Below are 22,714 nucleotides of genomic sequence, written 5' to 3'. Positions count from 1 at the left end.
GGAGGAATGGGTACTCATTATTTCAGTAACAGAAAGAGAAAGTCAAAGCTCCTTATAGTGCCTTTCTGAAAAGGAAAGTCAGAACAATAAACTTTTCAAGATACTTCACAACTTTTTAAAATTTTATTTTAAAGACAAAAACCCCAAAATTTCAAGACAAGGTAATTAGTAACGGTGGTTAATACATTGTACAAGATACTTCAGGACTGTAAAATAATTTTAAAAACTAAAGATTTGGCACTGGGGATATGGCTCAGTGGTAGGATTTTTGCCTTGCATACCTAAGGCCCTGAGTTCAGTCCTCGGCACCCCGCACACAAAGTAATAATAATTTTAAAAATTAAAGATTTAAAAATTTTCAGAGGAACACCCTAGTCTGAAATATGAAACTTTTTATATAGTTTACATAAGTGTAACTTACTATAAAACAATACCTTGAGATACTTCTCCCACTAATTTTTTATTTTTGAGACAGGATCTTGCTATGTAGGTCAGGCTGGCTTTGAACACATTAAGTAGCTCACGCTGGCCTTGAACTTGCAACAATCGTCCTGCCTCTGCCTCAAGAATGGTGAGATTAGAGGCCTGGGCCACAGTAAAGAATGTGTGCAGTTGCTTGGCAACTGCTCAGTCAGTGAGTATTAACATTACAAGGAAACTTTGGGGTAATTTTCTAGAGCAACACCATCCTATAGAATTTTCAGTGCTAATGGAAATGAAACTAGTGTGGCTGAGGCATTATATTTTAACTTAATTAAATTTTACTTAATCACCATTTAAATAGCCACTCATGGATTAGAAGGTATGGTGATGGAAGGTACACAGGAGGGGCTTGACAAGAGTGGAGATTGAGTAGTTTCCACTCTCAAGGAAAGATAAGGAGGCAGAATGTGGAGTTACAAGTCTGCAACGCACACTATGTGCAAAAATAGTACAGGGGACCAGGGTTGTAGCTCTGTCAGAGCGTGTGCTTGGCATTTATGAGGCTCTGGTTCAGTCCTCAGCACCAAAAAAGAAAAACAGAAAACCAAAGAGCTTCATTGTGTGCCTATTATGAGGAAGACAGGAGCTGTGCACCCAGAACAGGCTACTTAGCGTCTCCAGTTCCAGAATTGTGAGATAGACTCAAGGGAGTACAAGGTAACGGAACGTCTTATGGGACAATTCTTTTTGTACTCATGCCTCTTGCCCCTCCAGTCCGTCCTTCAAATAACCAGTGACTTTTTTTTTCTAATCTAGGTTGGCTGAGGAATTGTTAATGTACTGTGAAATCCATTTGCTTGTGTGATAAATGTGTAATCATGTAACCACCACCACAGTTAACAGGTAGAACATTTCTATCACCCCAAACAATTCCCTTTGCCTTGTGCAATTGTTCTGCCATCCTTACCTCTGGTGGCTGCTGGAGTAATTTTTCTAACAAATGATTCATACGGTGTGTAACTTTTGAGCATGATGTCTTCCACTTAGCTGTGTGCTTTTTTGTGTGTTTTCTTTTTTGCTCCATACGTAGAGCTTTTGAGGTTCATTCGTGAACATACTGTATAGTCCATCCTCCCCTCTTTTTGTTTTTTGTGATACTGGGGATTTTTTTGTTTTTTCTGTGTGTGTGTGTGGCTGTTTTTGTTTTTGTTTTTGTTTTTTTTTAAATATTTTTCTTTGTCTTTTTCATTTTTATCGGTACCGGGGATCGAACTCACAACCGCCTGCTTGCGAGGCAGGTACTTCTGCTGCTGAGCTAAATCCCCAGCCCCGCTGTTTTTGTTTTTGAGACAGGATTTTGCTGTGTAGGCTAGGCTGGTTTCAAACTCAAGGCAATCCTCCTGCCTCAGCCTGCCAAGTACTAGGAATATAGTATTGTACCAACACACCTGGCCTTTTTGTTCTCTCTTTATACTGTATTCTTTGGAAGGTAGTCTCTAGATGTAGCCATTGCTTAAGTAGTGGCGAGTTAATCTCCTAAATTTACTTATTCAGTCATTTTTTTTTTTAGATCTGTAAGGACTCTTAGATATTTGGTTTTCTTTTTTTCATATTTATTTTATATTTTGGAATATAATTCAATATGAGTTAATTTTATCACCCAAATTGTTTCACCTTTCACCATTTGGGAGTTATTGCCTTTGACCTTCCCCCATCATGTGGTTTTGTTTTTAGTTTCTGGCACTATACAATGGTCAGTTGTCATCTTGTGCATTTCCTGACCCAGTCTGATAATCAGACATTTCTCCAAGAACCTCTAGTTCCATTTATCCCAGAAATCAAGACCTCGAACTAGAGCACATCTAATAGTGATTACTAGTAGTGTTACTCCTATCCATACTTCCAGGCATCCTCTGCTGACAGCATAAGGAAACAGATGCATGTACTAATTCACAGATCCACGCACACATCTGTAAATGCTTCGGTATGGCATCTGTATCTGTATTACACTGAGCATGAATTAGTGTTGGTATCTCCAGTTCTAACCCTTTGCCCCATCACTGTGGCCTCCTCCTCTTACTTGGCGGTACTGTCCCACTCCAGCGTGAGGAACCCAACTCCAATCATCCTCTCCGCTCAAGTTCAGTTCCAGTGTGCCCGTGCATTGGTCTAAAGTTATCCTGCACTCCAATAGGAAACCACATTGTTTGCCCTAGTACAGTCCTACGTACAGTTCTTTGACTTTGCTTTTGCAGAATCCATTCAGGTTTGCACCACTTTTTTCTTCACTGTCTCTTTGATCTTTTTAAAATGAGCTGCCCCAGCTGAGGGTGTAGGTAGTGAGTGTCTACTTAGCATGTGTGAGGGTCTGAGTTCAAGCCCCACCTCCAAGGAAAAAAAGCTGTCCCAAATGATTTGACTTTTATAAAGTAAACAAATGTAAGAGTTTATGTAGCAGGTTGCTTTTCTCCTCTGTAGATGTGTGTGTGTATGTATTTGTTTGTGTGTGTGTGTGCATGTGTACATGAAGAAGGTAGTGAAGATTGGGGCTGGGGATTTAGCTCAGCGGCATAAGCGCCTGCCTTGCAAGCAGGCAGTCGTGAGTTCGATCCCTGGTACCGATAAAAACGAAAAAGACAAAAAAAAAAAAAAAAAAAAAAAAAAGAAGGTAGTGAAGATTGAACCAAGGGCCTTCACTCTGAGTTATATTCATAGCTCTTTTATTTATTTATTTATAGTTTTATTTATTTATTTATTTATTTATTTTTGTGCCGAGGATCGAACTCATGACTTAGTACTTGCCAGTTGGGTACCTTACACTGCTAAGCTAAATCCCCAGCCCCACAGCTCTTTTAAAGTTTTATTTATTTTGAGACAGGGTTTTTGTTAAGACCTAAACTGGGTTTGAATTTGTGATCCTCCTGCTTTTGCCTTTCAGAGTGCTGAGATTACAGGCATAAACCACCAGCAACAACCTTTGTAGTGTAGTCTTTAACTTTTTTTTTTTTTTGTCTTTTTCTTTTTTTTTATCAGTACCAGGGATCGAACTCACGACCACACACTTGCAAGGCAGACGCTTATGCCGCTGAGCTAAATCCCGAGCCCCTGTAGTCTAGTCTTTTGTGTGTGTGTGGGTGTGTTTTGTTTTTTGAAACAAGATCTTGCTATGTAGTCCAGGCTGGCTTTAAACTTACTATGTAGCCCAGGCTGACCTCAAATTCTTGGAGATCTTCCTGTCTCAGCCTCTCAAATGCTGAGATTACAGGCATGTGCCACCTCGTCATAATATTGTCTTTATGAGGCATTCTTTCCGTGATATTTTAATGTATTTCTCCTTGAAACATTTTATATTGTGGAATATATCATACATCTAAGTGGTCCTGATACCATATAGGGAATAATAATATGGGCCGGCAGTATAGCTCAGTAAAAGACAATGTGCTTATGTTTACAAGATCCTGGGTTACAGTCCCAGGACCCCCTCCTCAAAAAAAAAATTGTGAGACATACTAAGATTTTCCTTCTATGCTGTTTAACACCTCACTGGTTTCTTCTGAAGCGTGAACACTGTCCATTTCCCAGGACCTTTCCCTCTCTAAAATGCATTAATGAACCAGGCATGGTGGCATACGCCTATAATCCTAGCACTCAGGAGGCTGAGGCAGGAGCATCTTTGCAAGTTAGAGACTAACCTGGGCTACAAAGTGAGCTCAACACCAGCCTGAACTGCATAGTAAGGCCCTGTCTCAGAAAAAAAAAAGCATTAATGATTGCCCTAAATTTTGGATTTACAATATCCTTACTTTTCTTTATACTTTTAGTATACATATATAAAAATATAAATAGCATTTTGTATTTAATTTGTTCATTAAATTAGATTTATTGGTACATTTTAGATATACATAATCAACACATTCATCATAGAGAATTTGTACTTGTACATGATATAACTTGATTTTTTTCCCATTCCCCTCCCCTCCCTTCAACCAGCATTTTTTTTTCAGCATTTTGTTTTTTTCTAACTGATCCTGACCATTTTGTGAGTGGAGTCCTGTGTTGTAGATTCTTTTGTGACTTGCTTTCCTTCTCCCACATTGAGTTTGAAATTCATCATGTTGATTACCATGGCCATGGTTTACTAGTTTTGTTGTGAAATAGTGTTCCATTTGGATGAATATGGCACTACTGATTATCTCACTGTCACTGAACATTTGAATTGTTTCCCATCTTTAGAATAATAGATGATACTGTGAAAATGGTATTTGGGCCAGGGATAAAGCTCAGTGGTACAACACCTACATGCTGGCAAGTACAAGGTCCTGAGTTTGATTCCAATTTTTAAGAAAGGTGGAAAAAATGGTATTTATGTAGCTGTGCAATTGTTGGACTATAGGATGGGCATGTTCTTCGACCTATTAGAAAGTGTTGTCCTTTTTCAAAGTAGTAAAGTTTTATATTCCTAGAATCAGTGCTTAAACACTGTTGGTTCATAGCCTTACCATCACTGTCACTGTACCAGAAATTTAGATTTCTTGTCCTTTCAACAGTATTTACCCAGTGTCTACTTTAGGCCAGGCACTGTAGAAACAGCAGTTAACAAAACAGACAAAAATCAAAATTTCTTGCCCATATTAAGTTCTTGTCCTCTAGCTGGCTGATCTGTACCTATCTGCTACATTATGAAATGGTCTGAAAACCTTGAACCTAATTTATATTTTCCTGATTACTGATGAAACTGAATGTTTTTAAACCAGGTGTGGTGGCACATACCTGTAATCGCAGCACTCTGGGAGGCTAAGGCAGGAGTTAATCTTGAGTTAATTTGAGTTAATCTTGGGCAGTGTTGTGACTTAGCAAGATTGTATTTCAAAATAAAAATTAAAAGATGGGTGGGAATGTAGCTCAGGGTGAAGGCCCTGGGTTCAGTCACCCAGGTACTAAAAAAGAGTGAGCGGGCATGGTGGTGCAGCCTGTAATCTCTGCACACTGGAGGCTGAGGCAGAAGGGGCGCTGTGAGTTCAAGGCCAGACCCTTGACAAGACCTTAACAAGACCCTGTCTCAAAAAACAAACAAAAAAAGTGAATATTTTTTCATATATTTAGTTGGAAACTTGTATTTTCTGTGAAATACCTGTTTATGAATTATGCCCTTTTTAAAGTTGAATTACCACTTTCTTATGAATCAAGAAGAATGTAAACATTTTTCTTGATTCTAATGATGTATCATTTACTTGTTTTATTTATTCTTTTGTACTTGTTGCTGTTGCATGTCTTAAGTGTTTTCTCTGTTTGTGGTTTGCCATTTTTACAGATTGTGGGATATTTTTTCAGTCTCTTTGAGAAGAATGTCCACATTCTCCAATAGTTCCTCCCCTTCAGATTTGATAATGAGTCTTCTGTATAGAAAGTATACACTTGTAGTTGGTGACTTTTAAATCTCTGTACTAATATAACTCTTCCAGAATGCTTAAGGCTATTTTTTACTGTAATAAAAAACAAATCATTGTGTGCTGGGCGTGGTAGCACACAATGGCATCCTAGCATTGAGACTGAGGCTGGAGGATCACTTGGAATTTGAGAGCAGCCTGGGCTACATAGCAAAACCTTATTTCACAAAGCAAGCCATTTAAATATTACGTGATCATCTATAATGTGTACAAATTTTATGTGTTTATATGTTAGTTTAAAAATAAATTGAAAGCCGGGCTTGGTAGCACACGCCTATAATCCCAGCCCTCAGGAGGCTGAGGCAGGAGGATCATTGGAAGTTTGAGACCAGCCTGGGCTACAAATTGAGCTCAAGGCCAGCCTGAACTATATACATAGTGAGACCCTGTCTCAAAAAGACAAAAAATAAAAAGTAAAAAAAAATTAAAATGGAAGAAAAACCCCAAACAAATCAAAACAAACAAGACTCAGCTAATTCTTTTTGTGAATTAATTAATTAAAAAAAATTTTTTGGTCTGGTCTCAAACTTGAAACAAACCTGCCTCAACATCTCAAGTGCTAGGAGTACAGGGGTGCGCCACCACACCTGGCTTTTTTTTAAGAACAAAAAAGCACAGAAAAATCAAAAGGCAATTAAGCAAGCTAACACACAAAAAAAGAAGACCAAAGTCATAAATAGTTAATAATCTGTACATTTTTCTGAAGCAATCAAGCTATGGTTCTTGGTTTTCTAATTTTCCTTAAAGTTCATTTTGCAAACTATAGAGATGGAGGAACATAGCAGAGCTATTTCAAGGCAGAGTCTCACTATGTAGTTCCAAGTTGGCCTCCTGAATGCTGGGATTACTGATGTCTGCCCCTATGCAGTTTTTTGTGTATATGTTTTTGTGTAGTCCAGGCTGACTTTAACTCACAATCTTCTTGTGTTTGCCTCTAAAATGATAGGATTACAGATGTATATCATTAACATCAGTTTTGGAAGTTATTATTAAGATATGAATGCAGGCAATTGTTTGTTTTCTAGAAAACCAAGTAAAGATGCAACAATGAATGGAGAAGAGTGCAGTACAGCACAGAGGCCGAGGGTTGGACCAGAGTGTCTGTGTCAGGATCGGGAATGGCTCGCTCCTTTCTGCCATGTGATTGTGGCTGACATGCTTTCTTACAAAGCTTTGGTTTCTTCACCCACAAAACAAGGCTAATACTAGTACCTGTCTGTGTCAAGGGCTCCCCAGGTCACCTCCAGGATGATGATTCCTTAGGAAAATTCACAGTTATATATCTATATATCTATAGATTGATTGATTGATGATTTATTGTAGTTAAAGGCCATAAAATAAAAATCCGACGGCAAAGGCACATGGGGGTGAGGTGTGGAAAGAACCAGGTATAGCTCCTCAGAGTCCTGTCCAGCGGAGACATGCAGAATGTCTTGATTTCTTCAACATCAACTCATACAGTCTGTGTTAGAGAAGCTCATTAGGGACCCAGTGCCCATGTGCTCCATGGGGCCTATACATTTGTTTTGCCAGGGATAGACCCAAGTCCCAGACTCCCAGAAGGAAAGCAGATGATTGTGTAGCTTGTCCACACTGGTTGGTGCAGTGAGCCACCTGATGAGGCAGGGATTGGTGGAACACTTCCAAAATCCAAGTTCTCAAACAGTCACTGTGAGGCCTCTGTGAGAAAGGCAGCCTCAGGCCTCCTGTGCCTACTTTTTCTGCCCACTGCTTTACAGAGTTGTTGTAAGGATTAAATGATATTTATTTATTTAAATGAGACTACACTCACCAAGTAGTACAGGCTGGCCTTGAACTGACTATATAGCCCAGGCTGGCCTTGAACTCCTGGTGTCCTTTCTGCCTCAGCCTCTCAAGTGCTGAGATTACAGGTGTGCACCCCTGTGCAGGTAAGAGGACTTTTTTAGAAGACATCTATCTCGGGGCTGGGGATTTAGCTCAGTGGCATAAGCGCCTGCCTTGTAAGCAGGCAGTCGTGAATTCGATCCCTGGTACCGATAAAAACGAAAAAGACAAAAAATAAATAAATAAATAAAGACATCTATCTCATTGACCTTGTTTTACTGATGAGGACCCGAGCTCCACAAAAATGCAGTGCTTTATCCAGTCATCCCCAGCATGTGTCACATTCATTTAGGCGGAGGTGAGAATGCTCACATTTTAATGGGGGAGCTTCCCAAGCAACACACATCTTGTTGAGTGTGTGAACAAGAGTCATGATAGACAGTTTGGAGTAAGCGTTAGACAAGGATAGCTCAAAACCAGCTTTGGCAGCAGTGTCTGTCTCTCTGATTTAAATAGAGATTGAATTTTATCATCTGAAATGGTCTGATCCTTTTATATCAATGGGTTTCAGCTTGTGGCTTTAATCTGTGAAATCTGATAATGCCTGCATTCAAGTCTTTGCTCAGGTCTGTGACAAACTGATAGCAGAGGAACTGACCCAACTCTGATTTGCCTTGACTGGATGTTACTGCTCTGCATCATTTGAAGGATGAGCAGGCAGAATGTTTCTGCTTTGAACAGTTCTTTCTTATTCAGCTGGATTTGAAAGAGCAAGAGTTGATTTCTTCCCAAGTCTCTTCTGTTAAACAAATTCTGGATGGTTTCATATCTTCTCTACTGCAAATCTTCTCTGCCACAGGTCTCCCTTTGCATTTGAATCAGGGTAGAAAGATATTCCTATAAAGCTCTATGATGATAGAGGTCTGAGAGATCACCTTTCTAACAGAACCATTTGTGTTTGTGGTAAAATTTAATTGTAAATCCAAAATAGATTTGTAATGCAATCTAAATTTAGTGTGATTTGACAATTATAGAGTACAGTATTGTAATTATCGATGTTTTTTAAAAGAAAAAATGTTTTCGGGCATAGTGGTGCACACCTGTAATCCCATCATTTGGGAGGCTGAGACAAAAAGCTCACCACAAGTTTGAGGCCAGCCTGGCTTACATAGTGAGTTTGAGGGCAGTTTGAACTACATAGCAAGACCCTATCTCAAAAATAAAAAGTTAAAGCATCAGCTTTTTTATGCTAATAGCTGCTCTAAGCTATAATTCACATATGCAATTTACCTGTTTAACTGGAGCATACCAGAGTTGACTTGAATGTATTTACAGTGTGCACCGTCATTACAGTCATATTTGGAACATGTTCATCACTCTAATTAAAACCCTGTACCCGTGTCCACCACTTGTTAGTCCCCTGGTCCCCAATCATAATTTACTTTCTGTCTCTGTGGATTTGCCTGCTTTGGGCATTTCATATACATGGAGTCATATAACATGTAGTATTTGTGACTGATTTCTTTTATTAGTTGTTTTCAAGATTCACCCATATTGTGCCATGTATCAGAGCTTCATTCCTTTTTGTAGTCAAATAATATTGCATTGTGTGGACATACTGTATTTTATTATTCATTCATTAGTTGTTGGACATTTGGGTTGTTTCTACTTTTTGAGTACTATGAATAACGTTCTGAAAATCTGTGTACAAATTTTTATGGTTGGGTTTTCGAGATGGGAGTCTCACTGTGTAGTCCAGGTTGGGCTTCTGCTTACTGTGTAGCCCAGGATGTCCTTGAACTTGTGATCCTCCTGCCTCAGCCTCCCCCGAGCTGGGAGAGTTAGGATTATAGATGTTGGCTCCTGTGTCTGACTAGCATAAGTTTTTAAAAAGACCTATGTCACCTACAATAGTGAGTACTTACTGAATGCCTACTGTGTACTAGCAAATTGATTTCTTTTTTTTTTTTTTTTTTTGTCTTTTTGAGACAGGGTCTCACTATGCAGTTCAGGCTGGCCTTGAACTCACTTTGTAGCCCAGGCTGGTCTCAAGACTCACAATGATCCTCCTGCCTCAGCCTCCCTAGTGCTTGCATTACAGGAGTATATCACCATGCCTGGCAGCAAATTGATTTTTACCTTCAAGGAAATTGTAATCTAGTACAGAAGCTATATGAATAAATAGATACTATTGTAATATCCTAAGTGCTGTGTAAAGAGAATCTCTGGAAGCACAGAAAAAAAATGCAGCTGATCACGGGGGCTGTATATGAGAGGGGATGATTCAGAAAACTTTTCTTACAAGAGTCTGCACTAAGTCCCAAAAGACAGGGGATTGTCTGAATGCAGAATGGCTAGATAACCGCTTCTAGGGAGAGCAAGCTGCTGTTGTGGGGGTCAGGAGGTACGGGAGAGGTGGTGAGTTTGGAGGGCTGGAAAGAATTCGTGCTAGAGAGTTGGGGATGGCTGGGGCTTTGGGACAGGGTGGGGAGAGCAGAGGTGTGAGATGGGCTGAGGAAGTGAGCAGCACAGAGATCAGAAGTGTTCTTTTGGTTTTTTTTTTTTAACTTTGTTTTATCTTTTTATCGGTACCGGGGATCGAACTCCCGACTGCCTGCTTGCAAGGCAGGTGCTTATGCCGCTGAGCTAAATCCCCAGGGCCCAGAAGTGTTCTTTAATGTTATGCTAAGGGTGTGATACTTAAATGCTGCAGACCAGGGAGGCATGCAGGGACAAAGGCAAGCAACCAGACGCAGGTTCAGCAGCAGCTTGGAGGCTGCAGGGAGCGAGGCTGTGGTAGGCTAGTGACCCGTCCAGGTAAGGACTGCTGAGCCCTGTGGCCAGGCAGGGATGGGAAACAATGGCCCTGTCAGGAAAAGACTGGGACAAGAGTGTCCAAAGTTAGGAGCCCCAGAGGCACAGCACAGAAGCCAGGGGTTCACGGGAGTGATCATTAGTTCTAATTCTGTTATAACATCAAGTGTAATAACTACTAAACAGCACACATCATAACAGTCCAAGAAGTTAAGGGCATTTTTGCTGGATCATTCTTTTTTGAATACCTGAGAAGTAGTAGAAGTGATGTTCTTTCCCCCAAGAGATGGAAGGAAGGGAAAGAAGAAAGGAGAGTGAAAAAAAGATTTGAGATGTGGTATGTGTGTACACCAGCTCCCCACAATGAATGTAATCATTGTGTACTACAAACTTGTACTAATAAAAAGTAAAATTCAAAATAAGATGTGACACCCATACTGCATATCAAGCCCAGGGGCACTCTACCCCTGGGCTACACTCTTAGACCTATTTATTTAGTTAGTTAGTTTTTGAGACAAGGTTTGGCTGTGTAGTTCAGGCTGGACTTGAAGTCTCAATGTAGCCCATGCTGGCCTTAAACCCATAGTGATCTTCCTGCCTCAGCCTCCCAAATTACAGGTGTGAATTACAGGTGTGTACCACCTCGCATGGCACGTTTTTATCTTTTATTTTGAGATAGGGTCTGCTGAATTGTCTGAGCTGACCTTAGACTTGTCATCCTTCTGTTTCAACCTCCTAAGTAGCTGAGATTAAAGATATATGCCAACATACTCAGCTAAGAATATATTTATAAGTAGCCCATTTAAGTTTTAGTCCATAGTATGGTATATGCCACTTTATTTTTGGTACCAGGAATTGAACTCAGGACCTTGCTCTTGCCAGGCAGGCACTGCGCCACTTGAGCCATAACCCTAGCCCTATACCACTTTCATTTACTTTTCTAGCTTGTTTATAAGCTGTAGCAAACTCCTTCCTATTGACTGAAAGAAACTGTGTCTTAGTCACTGCGATATAGGTAGCCTTCTTCTCATGGTGTGGGACCAAACAGGAATCCCACAATCCCATCATTCATAAATTACCTTTTAGCATCTCTCAGCCATTCTCTATCTGGTGCCCTGAGAGTGAGAGGCCTTAGATGGTCCCCACAAATCACCATCTTTTCTCTTGTCAGGTTGTTTTATTTCCTTTTTTTTTTTTTTTTTTTTTTTTGCAATACCAAGGGGTCTTCACACTGACCTACGTTTCTAGCCTTTTTTTTTTTAGTCACAGTCTTGCCAAGTCACAAAGACAGGCTGAATTTGAACTTGGGATCCTCCTGGCTCAGCCTCCCAGAATGCTGAGAGTACAGACCTGCACCATCATGCTCAGTGCACATCATTTTAAAAATGTATGTCATTTTAAAAATGGTCCCAGAATATTCCATCATATAGTTACACATAATTTGCCGATAGGTAGCATGAGATAAGCAGTTTTAGGCCTACAGCTTTTATTGTATTTTGCTTAGATCCTAGAGTTGGAATTACTAAATCAAAGAGCCTGACTTTTTTGAACCATTGCCAGGTCACACTTTATTAGTAGCCCATCACTGTATACCACAGACTTAGCATCTGAAGAGTCCACCTGTTTATTAGCTCACAGTTCTGTAGATCAGAAGGCTGAACCCTGCTCAGCTGGTTGGACATTCAGTGTCTCACAGATCAGAATCAGGGCAGCACCTGGCTTCATTCTCTCCCAGAAGTCTCACTTGAGAAGAATCCATTTCTGGGCTGTTGGTTTTAAATCCAGTTCCCTGGGGTTGTAGCGCTGAGCTATTTCCTTGCTGGTTGTTACTGCTGGCTGAGGCTTTGCTCTTCACCCATGGAGGCCATTCAGGTCCCACTATATATGGGATAGCCCTGGGGAATCTCATGGTGAATCCCTCCACCTCCCAATTCTTGACTTCTGAACCTAGATTTAAATGGTTGATAAGATTAGGCCCCTCTCATACTCCTGAGTAAAATAAATCGAGACACACATGTTCAAACATTGCATAGTTTCTCTGGTGTGAGAAACCGAAAGTATAAATAAGGACTAAAATCTATAATATTGTGAAGTAGAAAGATGTTCATATGGGAAGGGGAGCTAGGGAGGGGGAAAGAAAAGGAAAAAGAGAATAGAAGGGAATAATGAAAACAAAGCTTTTGTAAGTAAAGAGGGGAGGAGGGGTTGAAGCAGGGGAGGGAAATGGGAAGAAAAGAAGCAGGATATATCATGTGCAGGCACAGACTCCCTATGATAATTATGATCGTTGTGTACATCTTAAATATAGCAGTAAAATCAATTTTTAAAGAAGACTAGATCTCTTCCCTTTCCCCTGAGAACTTCTCATCTTCCCAATAGGAAGTCTCTACCATGGAACAGTTAACTCCCTGTTCTCTGCTCCCCTACCTAGCCTCTGAGCTTCAATTCTACTTTCTGTTTCTTTGAAATTGCCTGTTTTAGTTAGGTGGAGGCGCACAGTATGTCTTTTTTTTTGTTGTTGGTGTGTTTCACTTTGCATACTGTGTTAAGGTTCATTTGTGTCAGAGCACTTGTGGAATTTCTTTTAAAAGCTAGATGAAATTCCATTGTATGTCTGTACCACATTTTGTTTATCCTCCCTCAATCAATACACAGTTGGGATGTTTCAGGTTTCTCTATCTTAAGCCAGTTGATTTGGGATCTTAATTATATCAGTGAGATCTCTTCACAGCAATACCTAGATCCATCTTTATTAGAGTTGAATGGCAGGGAAAGGTATGTATATACCGAAGGCCTGGAATCTTGGGCCCCATTTTAAGATTCTGCTTACCATCTGGCATCTAGAGATTAGAGAAACCTTCCTGCCTTCCTTCCTTAGTTTGCAGTACTGGGCATTGAACTCAAGGCCTTTGCGCTGAGCTAGAATCCTAGCCCTTTTTAAAAAATTTTTGAGAGAAGTTTCACTAAGTTACTCAGGCTGGGCTCGAGCTTGGAATCCTTTACTTCAGCTGCCAGGGTGCTGGGATTAGAGGCCCAGCTACCATGCCCACCCCCATCTTGCCCTCCTTCACAACATTAATCTATAAATTGCACAGTAAAATTCTGGAAATGGCATCTCACTTCACAGCCTGCCTTTCCAGCTGGGCTTTTCTCTGCTCGTGACTCTCGTTGCATGAAGGATGCATATTAATCACTTTTCAGCCTCCTGTGAGCACACTCCTGCTTGTTGTCCTCAGCACTACCTTTGACATGTTTCTTGAGCGGGGAGTGGACAAGTATGAAAAACCCATTAGTAAGGCCAGTGAGGGCGAAGCAGAGGATTTCTGTTTACTGTGCATGATTGTGATTGTGGCAGCACATAAAAAATGAGTTCTGTCTGTGCTGTACTGGAAAGAATTTTAGCACTGAGTAACCAGACAGTGGCACAGACTGTTTCATGGTATAGCCATAAGAGTGACACAGCATGTGGACTTGTCCAAATAAGAGAATTTAGGGCTGTAACTGCCAGAATTAAAATAAGCCTCTTGCTTCAGCTTGAATACAAATTCACTGAACCCAGTACAGTCTTTTTGGACTTTTGTTGGTTTGTTTTTGAGGCAGAGTCTCACTGTGTAGTTCAGGCTGGCTTTGAATTCACTATGTAGCCTAGACTGGCCTTGAACTCAGGGCAATCCTCCTGCCTCAGCCTCCCAAGTGCTGGGATTTCAGGTGTGTGCCATCATGCCTGGGCAGTGCAGTCTTTTGGGAATTAGACATTGGATCCTGAAATGATGGTGTTCACCAGGAATTTAGAGACCTGAGAAGAGATCTAGATAGAGATTTCATATTGCACATGTAGAGCATGCAAAAGTATAGTATAACCTTAGATGTAGCAAATAATACCAGATGCTGAATGGCTTAAAGAGTGTCCATGCCTTTTGGGGTGAGTGTGGTGGGGGGGGGGCAGTCAGTGGCTCCTTTCCCCTTGGAGAAAGCTCTTTGTGCACAGTGGTTGTTGGTTGCTCTGAGCTGCTCAGAGTCCCTGAGGGCTCTGTAACTTTGCTCAGTTTATAGTGTGCCAGCTTTGTCGCGTGGTCCTTGTGTGGGGTAGCAGATGTAACTGCTCTGTTGTCCGGATGTGAGATTTGGGTGGGAACTAGAGAGGTGTGAAAGTATTCACTGTAAGGAACTACAACATCTATGCTTGCCAGCTGGGGACTCCTTAGATGAGGGGCAACGAAGAGCAAGAGGACCTGTGTTCTCTGGGCCCTGGCTGGGCTTGCCGGCAGTGCTGAATCTGTGCTCTCTCTCACAGGCTACTGCCATGTCTGTGGACTGTCTGGGGCAGCATGCAGTGCTTTCTGGGTAAGTGAGCTTTCACAGTTTGTCTGCTGTCATTTCTGGGGAACAAACTGCAAATCAAGTTTCTGGAAATTGGAAAATATCCTTATGTTTAACAGATACAATGATAGGGTTTAGATCTCAATCACATCACAGTGACTGCAAAGGCAATTGTAAGTGATTTTTTGTGGTTTTTGTCTCTGCCCTAACAGGTAAGCAGTACCATTCCTTTGACATTTTAGCAACTGGTAGTTTGGTCTTGAAATTGCAATTTTCTGTTTTCTGTGCAGACTCTGTAAAGAAGCAATCTGGTGTGGTTAAGCAAGTAGTTACTAGGATTAAGGGGATGTGGGTTCTAGTTTGGCAGTTTCACTAAATTATGAGCTAAATTATGAATCATTTCACCAAAAAATGATTATTCAGTTGACCTTAAGTAGACTTTGGTTCTTTCACAAAAAAATTTGATTTCAGCTGGCCGTGGTAGTACATGCCTGTAATCTCAGTGCTCACGAGGCTGAAGCAGGATATTTGCTTGTGAGTTTGAGGTCAACCTGTGTAACATAGAGAGTTCAAGGTCAGCCTGAACTACCTAGTGAAACCCTGGCTCAAAAAAAAATATTAGATTTTTATCCAGGAGGATTTGAACTGTATAGCTTTCTATAGTGCTTTTGAACTAAAAAATTATGTTATTCTGGCAATTAAGGGCTATCTCTACCTTTGCTAAGATACTATTGTTGTACCAGAATAAAATTCAATGAGCAGGACCATTCGTCCCTTTCGTAGTGCTTTGGATTTTCATTTGTTTAGGAACCCATTTGCAAATCAGTGAGAGCATTTTTTGTATTAGTTGTATTACTTTTAAATTGTATTTTAATTTACTTTTTAGGGGAAGTGTCAAGATAGGGTCTTGCTATGTAGTTCACGCTGGCCTTGAACTCACTGTGGAGCCCAGGCTAGCCTCACACTTGCAGCAATCCTCTTGCCTCAGCTTTCCAAATGCTGGGATTACAGGTGTGAGTCACTGTGCCCAGCCTTAGCAATTTTTAAAAGTCAAGGAAATACCTGTACATAGTTTAAAAGTTGAGTAGCATTCCAGGCTTATGATGTAAAGCAGCAAGTCTCCACCTCACTGTTTGTCTTAGTTACTTTACTCATTGCTGAAACAAAATACTCAACACCTACAGTTAGAGGAAGAAAAGGTTATTTCAGCTCTTGATTTGTAGAGGTTTCAGTCCATAATCAGCTGGCTTCAAGACAGGGTGGCATGGCAGAGGGGCATCACAGAGGAGGAAAAACAGTTCATGGTGTGGAAGGTGGGAGGCAGGAGGCAGCAAAAGCAGCAAGAAGCAAGCAAGGATAGCAGCCTTCTTTCTGTCCCTTATATTCTATCGAAGCTATATACCCTTTTATCCACACCCAGATCAGTACCAAACCAATCAGTGGACTAATTTAATAATCACACATTTTTAATCCTAGCATCACATACTTTAGATCCATCCAGCTCTGCAAAATATTTGCTATAACCCCCATGAAGCTTTAGGGGGACATCTAGACACAAGCCGTATCACCCCACCTCTGATTCCAGAAGCAATAACTTAATAAGCTTTAATCGTCTCCATTTTTCCAAATGGTATGCATATTACTGTCACTGAGACAAAATACCTGACACTCACAATTTAAGAGGAGAGATTTACTTTGGCTCATGGTTTCAGTGGGTGCAGTCCGTGGTTACCAGTTCCAGTACAGAAGCTGTATGGTAAAGGGCCTGGCAGAGGAGGACTGTTCAACCCATGACAGCCAGAAAGCAGAAAGAAGAGAAGGGGCTGAGGAAAAGAATACACCTTTCCAGATCATGTCCCCAGTGACCTACTTGCAACCAGATTCTACCTCCTGACAGCACATTCACTGATAAACTCATCAGTGAGTGGACTCACTGATGAATATAGCTCCCCCATGATTCATCCCCTCTAGAAACCCCACTTCTGAATATATGAAATCTAATATATTTTATCTCTGTCTTTTGATTGCCTACATTTTCCCAAATGGTATGTATATACCATTCTATTTGAACTCAGGCATGGTAAATTGACTTCACACAACTGAAAATGAGGGTCTGGTACTTTTTTGGTGCTCCATAGGTCCTTACATATCTTCCTGATCTTTTCCCTCTTTCCAGTTAATTATAGATTATTGGATTGAATTATTGGATTGAATCTGTATTTGAGGGTCCTTTTTCTCAGGATTACTTTTTTTAACTAATTAATTAATTTATTGTGCTGGGGATCATACTCACAGCCTCGTTCTTGCCAGGCAGGCACTTATACCACTGAGTTAAATCCACAGCTCTTAGGGTTATTATAGAGAGGTCCTATACCATTCTGATTTTAGGCTCTTCATGACGTGTTTTCTTTTTGGAAGTATTAGCATACTATTTTTTACCTCTAGAGTTTGTGAGATTTTTTACCATGATTGCTTTGGTCTGTGTCTGTGCACTTGAAGGCCCCCCTTTTGCATTATTGTTTCACCTAAACAAGTAGAGGCATAATATATACTGGGCAGCAGATAGCTGTATTAATGACCAAAAAATGCTCTTAGTGCCCTGGAGTGACTGGGGCCCAAATGTTAAGATTTCCCAGCACTCACTGATGTGGAAAATACCATCCTTACTATTTTAGGAGAAATGGAATTATGTGACTGGAAACCATGAAGTGCCCTGTTCTGGTGTGTTCTTAGATATACAGCCATATTATTTTTCAACACGAGTGTCGTTTCATTTTCTAATATTGAATTTTAGAGTATGTGTAATAAAATGTATAGACTACACTAACCTGATATGAATAGTTAAATAAAATTACAAATATAAACCTTATGTAGTCATCATTCAGATTAAGATACAGAATTTTTTTGGTACCTTAGAAAGCCCCTCCAATCTAGATGGCTGTGTCTTTTTGTTGGGAAAAATTTTCCAGCACTCGCTTTTGCCCTATTTAAACAGTGTTAGATTTCCTATCTGGATTCTCTTTTGGCTTTATCATCCTTTTGGTTTAAAAAAATTTTAATTAATTATTTCTCCAATACTGGGGATTGAATCTAGGAATTCTCTGAGTTACATCCCTAACCATTTTATTTTTTATTTTGAAGCAGGGTCTCAGTAAGTTGTCCAGGCTGCTCTTAAACTTGCTTTGTTGTTGTGGTGGTGGTGGTGGTACTAGGAATTGAACTCAGGACCTTGTGCTTGTCAGGCACACACTGTGCTGCTGAGCTATATCACTGGCTGTTAAACTTGTGATTCTACTACCTCAGCCTCCTGAATACCTAGAATTATAGGCATGTACCGCTGTAGCCCTGGAGGCTTCAACTTTAATTTCCAACCCTCCTCTCAGGTTTTCTGAGATTGCAGCTGTTAATTTTCAGAAAGTTTCCAGATATTTAAAAACTTCAACTATCTTAATATGCTCTGTTCTTTACCTTGTCTTTTCTCTTAACTCTTAGCTTGGAATACTGATTCTAAGCTCTTTTTTTTCCTCTGCGTTATCCCCATTTCATTTGAGATCCTTTTTCTCTCTTCCTTATGTAGATCCCTATCTTTCAGGTTTCCTCCAGGGTCTGAGATCATGGCTTTCAGTGACTAGGGAACCTCTGTAAACACTGTGGGCAGGTGGTGGGTGGGTGGGTGGTGGGATTGCTACATTGAGAGGAGGTGGGAAGCAGGCCTCTTCCCAAGTCCAAAGATCATTATCTCAGGACCTTATCCTTGTTTTTTTGCTTTCTTTTGCTTTCTTCTTCTCTTGAGCTGGAGGAGTGTCTGTCTGAAGAACAAAGGCAGCATTGTGTGTGCTCAGTAGGAAAAGAGGCTGAGGGCTCAGCACTCTCTTAGAAGGGCCCCATGCACCTGTGCTCCACCTGGGTGAAGAGAGGTGGCCCCTGGTGGTGTGGGAGGCACTCAAACCACTCTTAGTAGCTGCTCCTCCAGACCTGTTCTGTTCTGTTCTTATCCTCCAGCTCTACCTCTTAATTCATGCTGGGCCCTGCAGTGTGAATCAGCTTTCCTCTCAGTCTCTTCCCACCTTCAGCACTCAGGCTTCATTTAGCTTTCTCTCCTCTTGGTCAATTACAATTTGTCCATCTGCTTAGCTTTTTTTTCTTTTTCCCTTTTTTTTTTTTTTTTTTTTTTTTTTTGGTACCAGGAATCGAATTTAGCACTTTGCACTTGTCAGGCAGGTGTTTATGCTGCTGAGCTGTATCTCAGTCTCTGCATCTGGTTTTCATTTCCTTTTTCTTCCGTTTTGCAGTACAGAGGATCTAACCCAGCACCTCGCATGTGTTAGGCAAGTGCTCTACCACTGAGCTACATCCCTACCCTTTCTCAGTTTTTTGCCTTTGTGGGCTTGCCTTCCTTCCTTCCTTCCGGCCTGCCTTTTTCCCCCTCTCTTTTAGCCTCCCTCCCTTCCTCCTTTCTCTCTCTTCCTTCTCTCTCTCTTTTCAACTCTTACTTTAGTGGGATTTCAAGGGGAATAAAGACAAGTACATATGTTCTTTCAGCTATGTTCATCCTGAAGTGCTTGCTCTGTGCCAGCCTACATTTGCTGTGTGGTATCTCTGAACCAGTGATACACCCCGTATCCTTACTTGTAGCTGTTTCTCTTTTTAATGGAAAGATGCTGGGCTGCCCACTACAGGAGCAGGTGATCTTTTGGAGGTGGTCAAAGTTCTAGATCTTTGTTTAGCGGTAACTTTCTTAGAAGTTGCAGTTTTGTGAAATTGCATATTCCCTGTGTTATCCTTCTCTCTTAACTATCCCTTTTTAGAGTGTCTGCTGCCATCAGAGTTTCACATGCTATTTCCTAGCTTTTCTGGACAAGGACCCTTAATCTTGTTTTGAGTCTAGCTGTCCACACTGATATCCAGGGGTTCTGCATGTTCTGTAATGAAGAATCAATAGTAGATGGCCGCAGAGATGTTGATTCATACATCAAGGATGCTTTTTTATAATTTAAAATAACAGGAAAATAGGTAAATAACAGGAACTCTTTATTTTCAGATTGTGTGTGTGGTATTGAACCCAGGGTCACACTGAGCTACATTCCCAGGCCATTTTGAATTTTTTATTTTGAGACATGGTTTCCATAAGTCACTAAGTTGCTTAGACTAGGCTCAGACTTGCAGTCCTCCTGCCTCAGCCTCCCACATGTTGGGATTAACAGCATGCACCACAGTGCCTGGCTCAGATTCTTTATATTGGTTGGCCCCTTGAACATTATTGGCACTTATGATGTTTAATTATTATTCCTTTCTCCTGGGATATTATTTATCTTCCTGATGGATGAAATATATGGTTTCCAGGAAATAGACTTTGATGGGAACTGGAGATTTTCTGCAGGATTTTGGCTTAGTGATAAATAATGTGTTTAACACACATTTCGTGAATGTAGAGCACTGTCCTACTGTGTGGGCGATAAATTACTTAAGACATGGTGCCAGTCATTTGAATTGGACAGGAGTCTTAGCATTCATTCATAGTCCTGCTATAGAAGTAAATGCAACAGTGGAAGTGTGAACCAGGCCAAGGGCATAGTGTGGAATCGATCCTAGCTGAGGCGTCAGGAAGGGCTGGGAGAGGGAAAGTAGACACTCACAATGGATGTGGCAGGGAGGGCCAGCTCTGGGGGGAGACTCTCACAGGGATCATGTTCCTTTTTGTTTATCCACCAACATGAGTTACCCTGTGACTCGCCTGCCTTTCAAAGTCGGTGAGCTTTGTGTACATCTGGGCTGTCTTTGAGCACTGTTTATAACCGTATGGAATTCTAAGTGCGCTTTCTATCTTCATGCTGATGCTGTTGTATTGCTGTGTTGCCATAGTGTCAGTGTTGTTTTCCCAGCCGCAGATTCCTGTACATCGTCAATCTCGATGCCCCTTTCGAAGGTCACCGGAAAATCTCTCGCCAGAGCAAATGGGACATTGGAGCTGTGCAGTGGAATCCTCATGACAGCTTCGCACACTATTTTGCAGCTTCGGTGAGTTCATTTAAGGAGTGTCATCTTTTAAACGTGTCATCCAGGGCTGGCAGGTCTATATCCTGTGTAGGGAAGAGAATATAATCCTCTTTCCTCAGTCAGGGAAGAGGCTTGGATGATTCTGTGAGAAAGACAGAGGCAAGTTGCAGATTTATGTATCTGTGTGTGCATGAATGTGTGTTTGCTGGTTCCATCTGTGTCAGGCCTTGCAATTCTAGGGACTGAATCTAGATTGTGAAAGGGAAGCAGGTAGATGCCTTAATTTCTGTGTGTGGTAAGAATTGGTTTTCTGTAGCAATGGTGTAACTAGCAGTGCCCAAATGGCAGATGACCCTAAAAGACATTCTTTTTTGAGGGGGGAAGTAAAGGGAATTACACAAGGAGTAGTTTCTTACGGTGATGTGAAACAGTATGAAAAGATACAAAGAAAGCTTAGTAATTATAATCTACTTTCATAAAAGCATGTTTACAAATATCAAATGTTCTACCTGCATTTTGAACATTGTAACAAATATAAAGCACAAAACATCCAATATGAACACTGATCTTCCATGCCTAATTTTGATGTAGAAATTGACTATTTTAAATATTAAAGAAAGGAACTTTTTAAAAGTTTTATTAATGCTTTCATTGTATATACTATTATTCCTTACCAAAAACCTTCAGTGAAAATTTAAAAACTAGTCTTAAAAGTAGTTATTTCTGGGGCTGGTTGTTTAAGCGGCACAAGCACCTGCCTGGCAAGTGCAAGGTCCTGAGTTCAATTCCCTGTACTGCCCCCCCAAAAAACCTAAACTAATATAAAAGATATTTTAGTTCAAGTTGTTTCTTAGTACAAGTAAGATGCCATGTCAAGCAATTTTTCAATAAAATTCATAAAAGTGATAAAGCTTGTGTTTGTCCTGAGGAGGATGACAGGGTGCTGTTTTGGGCTTCATCAGTTCTAGAAGGAGCAGAGGACTCCTATAACCTGCTCAGAGAGAGGGATTTTTACTTGATCAGGATTTGTTAGATCAGTTACCCTCAAAATTGAAGTGTAAATATTTATAAGTGATTTCCCTCCCTCCCCCAGGGAAAACATGCATAAGTTTTATTTGCTCTTCTGAGAAATTTGTGATCCCAAAAGATTCTGGGCCAGGTCATCTCAGGCATCTTTCTCCAGATTCTGTGGTGGTGTTCTTTTCTTCTAGAAGAGCTAGAGAGCTAAGGCTCCTGCTCTTTCCACTGAGCTGGAAGGGGAGTGTTTAAAAGAAACTTCTTGCTAGCCCAGGCTGTGATATTGTTGGTGGGATGCCGTCTGTGGAAGGTGAGCACCGGGGTGAAAGGAGGCCGGGCTGCGTTGTCAGCTTGAGAAGGAACAAAGAGCTGCTCTTCCAATCATTTCCACACCAGACTCTGGCCTTACCCACAGATGTCCAAGCTAGAGTAGGTTTTCAGGACTGCTCGGAAAGAGGAGCACAACAGTGTTGTGCTTTTCCATTCTCAGCCTCTTTCCTGAGTGTGGAGGATGGTATTTTTGTTGGCTTGTTGTTCTGGAACTTTCAACAACTCTCTTGCCCTTTGCCTCTGCTCATTTAGTCGAGTTTTTCAGTGCTGGTATTATTTGACATTAGTCTTGGAGCCTTAGCTTGGTCTGGTGTGTCCTGTGAATTGAAGGATATTTAGCCCCAGGTCCCTACCTACTAGATCTCTGTTGTATCTCCTTCTATTATGACAACCAGAATATCTCTAGACATTGTCACTTGTCCTCTGGGAAGCAAAATGGTCCCTGATTGGGAACTACTTGTTCCAAATGGTTTAACACTGGAGTGCTCAGTAGTGGTAAGAAAGACCACCTTTTTTTTTTTTTTTTAAACAATTATAGTGGTCCGTGTTTTTCTGTGTGG

General features: G+C 40.9%; 1 protein-coding gene across 11 annotated transcripts in view; it reads left to right on the top strand.

Annotated features, from left to right (window-relative positions):
• Wdr59 (WD repeat domain 59) overlaps positions 1–22,714 on the top strand; it is a 96,438-nt gene that overhangs the window by 2,195 nt on the left and 71,529 nt on the right. For 7 of the 11 annotated variants that reach the window (XM_063247669.1, XM_063247667.1, XM_063247665.1 and 4 more), the window contains exons 2-3: positions 14,785–14,834; positions 20,693–20,828. In XM_063247669.1, coding sequence (XP_063103739.1) covers positions 14,785–14,834; positions 20,693–20,828 — 186 coding nt within the window. Of the gene's footprint in view, positions 1–997; positions 1,141–14,784; positions 14,835–20,692; positions 20,829–22,714 lie in introns of all 11 variants that reach the window. The other 4 variants (XM_063247674.1, XM_063247668.1, XM_063247673.1 and 1 more) reach the window with 2 other exon arrangements.

The sequence above is a fragment of the Cavia porcellus genome, unplaced genomic scaffold, assembly GCF_034190915.1.
Source record: "Cavia porcellus strain 051 isolate PalLab524CR breed Dunkin Hartley unplaced genomic scaffold, mCavPor4.1 scaffold_4, whole genome shotgun sequence".
NCBI classification, from domain to species: domain Eukaryota; kingdom Metazoa; phylum Chordata; class Mammalia; order Rodentia; family Caviidae; genus Cavia; species Cavia porcellus.
Note: the sequence above shows the minus strand (reverse complement) of the source record. Positions and strands in the feature narration are given on the sequence as shown.